Genomic DNA, 1,747 nt, shown 5'->3' with positions numbered 1-1,747 from the left:
AAAAGTGCCTTACGAATATTCCACAGTTGCTCACAAATATATTCAAAAGTGCAGCTCATCAATTTTCAATGGTAGCTTAAACTACTCGCTGCGCGCGAAGTAAAAGCTTTAACAGCACATTTTTGTCCCGGATAGAAACCTTCGACCATTCCCATCAGTGTGCGCATTACAGTGTGTTACGATAACCCACAGATGCCTTACGAGTAAAATGAGTCCCAGAATCTAAGGCTTGAATGTAATCCTGCGCAGCGTCACCCGAATGTTTCAAACCAGCATTCCTGTGTAGTGTCGTTTCATTTCAATAGCCATATCTGCGTTCACGACAGCTGACATTCTTTATCAATAGTACTGAAGTCCACGTAAAGCAAGAAAATCAAGACCACCCATATTCAGGTGACTAGCCAGTATGGCGGTTACAGGTGGAAGGAATGCGTCTAACCTGTGGATCTTTTCTTTGGACATTCGTGGAATACCTGAGCTGTCCAATTCGTCATGGAAGATGCGCCTGCAAAAAAGGAAGCTATAAGCTATACAAAGCACTAACAACGTCGCATTTCAGGCCACCCCAAGTGAAGTCATGCTCAGTGCTTTTCGTTCCAGAAGCAAGGATCAGCACTATTCCCAGTCCCCTCTTTCCTCACGCCCCCATAGGGGAGCGAAAATGAAGTAACCTGTCCCCAAGCGTGCTTCCTATGCCAGCAGGGTATTTGTTTCAAGCCCCTGGGCACATTTGTTTCACTAAAAACACGGAATGCTATGCTGCTGGTAAAAGAGGCCTATTCCCACATCGAACAAAATTAATTGAATGCAAAAACCAATAGCAGAAAAAATATAACTATGACATTAGAAGTCCTGAGGTTAGCAACTACAGCAGACAAACTTCAGTTAAAATCTTGGCAACTGCGAGGGCTTCATATGCTTTGAAGTGAAAATGTATTTCCGTTCCCAACCATAGGTGCTCCGCATTTCTAGTGATGCAAATCTACCCAATGGCTTGGGCCGCGTACTCTCCTTCTGATAGGGCACGCTGAAATACAGGTTACTTCCTTGCATCTCCCTTATAAGCTTATTCCGACGTGTTTAGAGAGTATCCTCCATTTCCCCTTCCCCCTTGATTAACAACCCTCCCCTCCTCCCAGGTCGTCTTATCATTTGCGTGCGAAATCAAAAACATCAAGCGCTTACTTCAGTGCAACCTTATGGATCGCAGCTGCGAGGATGACCCCGCATCCAGGAATGGGAGCAGAGTAGAGGTACTTTCCAGACTGCGTCTTAACGCCGATGGCGTCCACCCACGACGGCTTGTAGTTGGCCAGGTCGGTGGTGTTCATTAAGCCACCTGCGAATACATACGTCGGGGTAACCGCACAAGACGGCAACCTCCGCCCTAAAGTTCGCGTTGGAAACTGAATCAACAATCATCTTCGTCATCACCAGCTTAGCTACGTCCACCTATGAGCAAAGCGCCCTCTCGTACATTTCGCCTGTGCCAGCAGCACACACTTTATCGCTACCGACTTCTTAATCCCTCTCGACTATGTGACCCTGCTATGCTTGCCTTTTTTGGAATCCACTATAACTTTTCGTAACAAATCACAGTTATCTTCCCCTCCAGTTCATTTCTGCAAAACGTCATTAGTTATCTCTCCGCGTATTATGCACGTCAGTTTTTTAAAAATTTTATTTTAAAATTTCAGTTGCGGTGTCATGGCCTCTCCGACCCAAACTGCCCTTATCTTGTCTCATA

General features: G+C 45.7%; 1 protein-coding gene across 2 annotated transcripts in view; it reads right to left on the bottom strand.

The window, feature by feature from the left end:
- The window catches only part of LOC146178110 (uncharacterized), a 13,248-nt gene extending 12,749 nt beyond the window's left edge, over positions 1-499 (bottom strand). For both annotated transcript variants that reach the window (XM_084579705.1, XM_084579706.1), the window contains exon 1: positions 440-499. In XM_084579705.1, coding sequence (XP_084435831.1) covers positions 440-462 — 23 coding nt within the window. In that variant the 5' untranslated portion in view covers positions 463-499. The remainder of the gene's footprint in view (positions 1-439) is intronic.
- Between the last annotated feature and the right edge of the window lie 1,248 nt (positions 500-1,747).

This window comes from Amblyomma maculatum, chromosome 9 (assembly GCF_055883805.1).
Source record: "Amblyomma maculatum isolate TAMU_Amacu chromosome 9, ASM5588380v1, whole genome shotgun sequence".
Classification (NCBI taxonomy): Eukaryota; Metazoa; Arthropoda; class Arachnida; order Ixodida; family Ixodidae; genus Amblyomma; species Amblyomma maculatum.
Note: the sequence above shows the minus strand (reverse complement) of the source record. Positions and strands in the feature narration are given on the sequence as shown.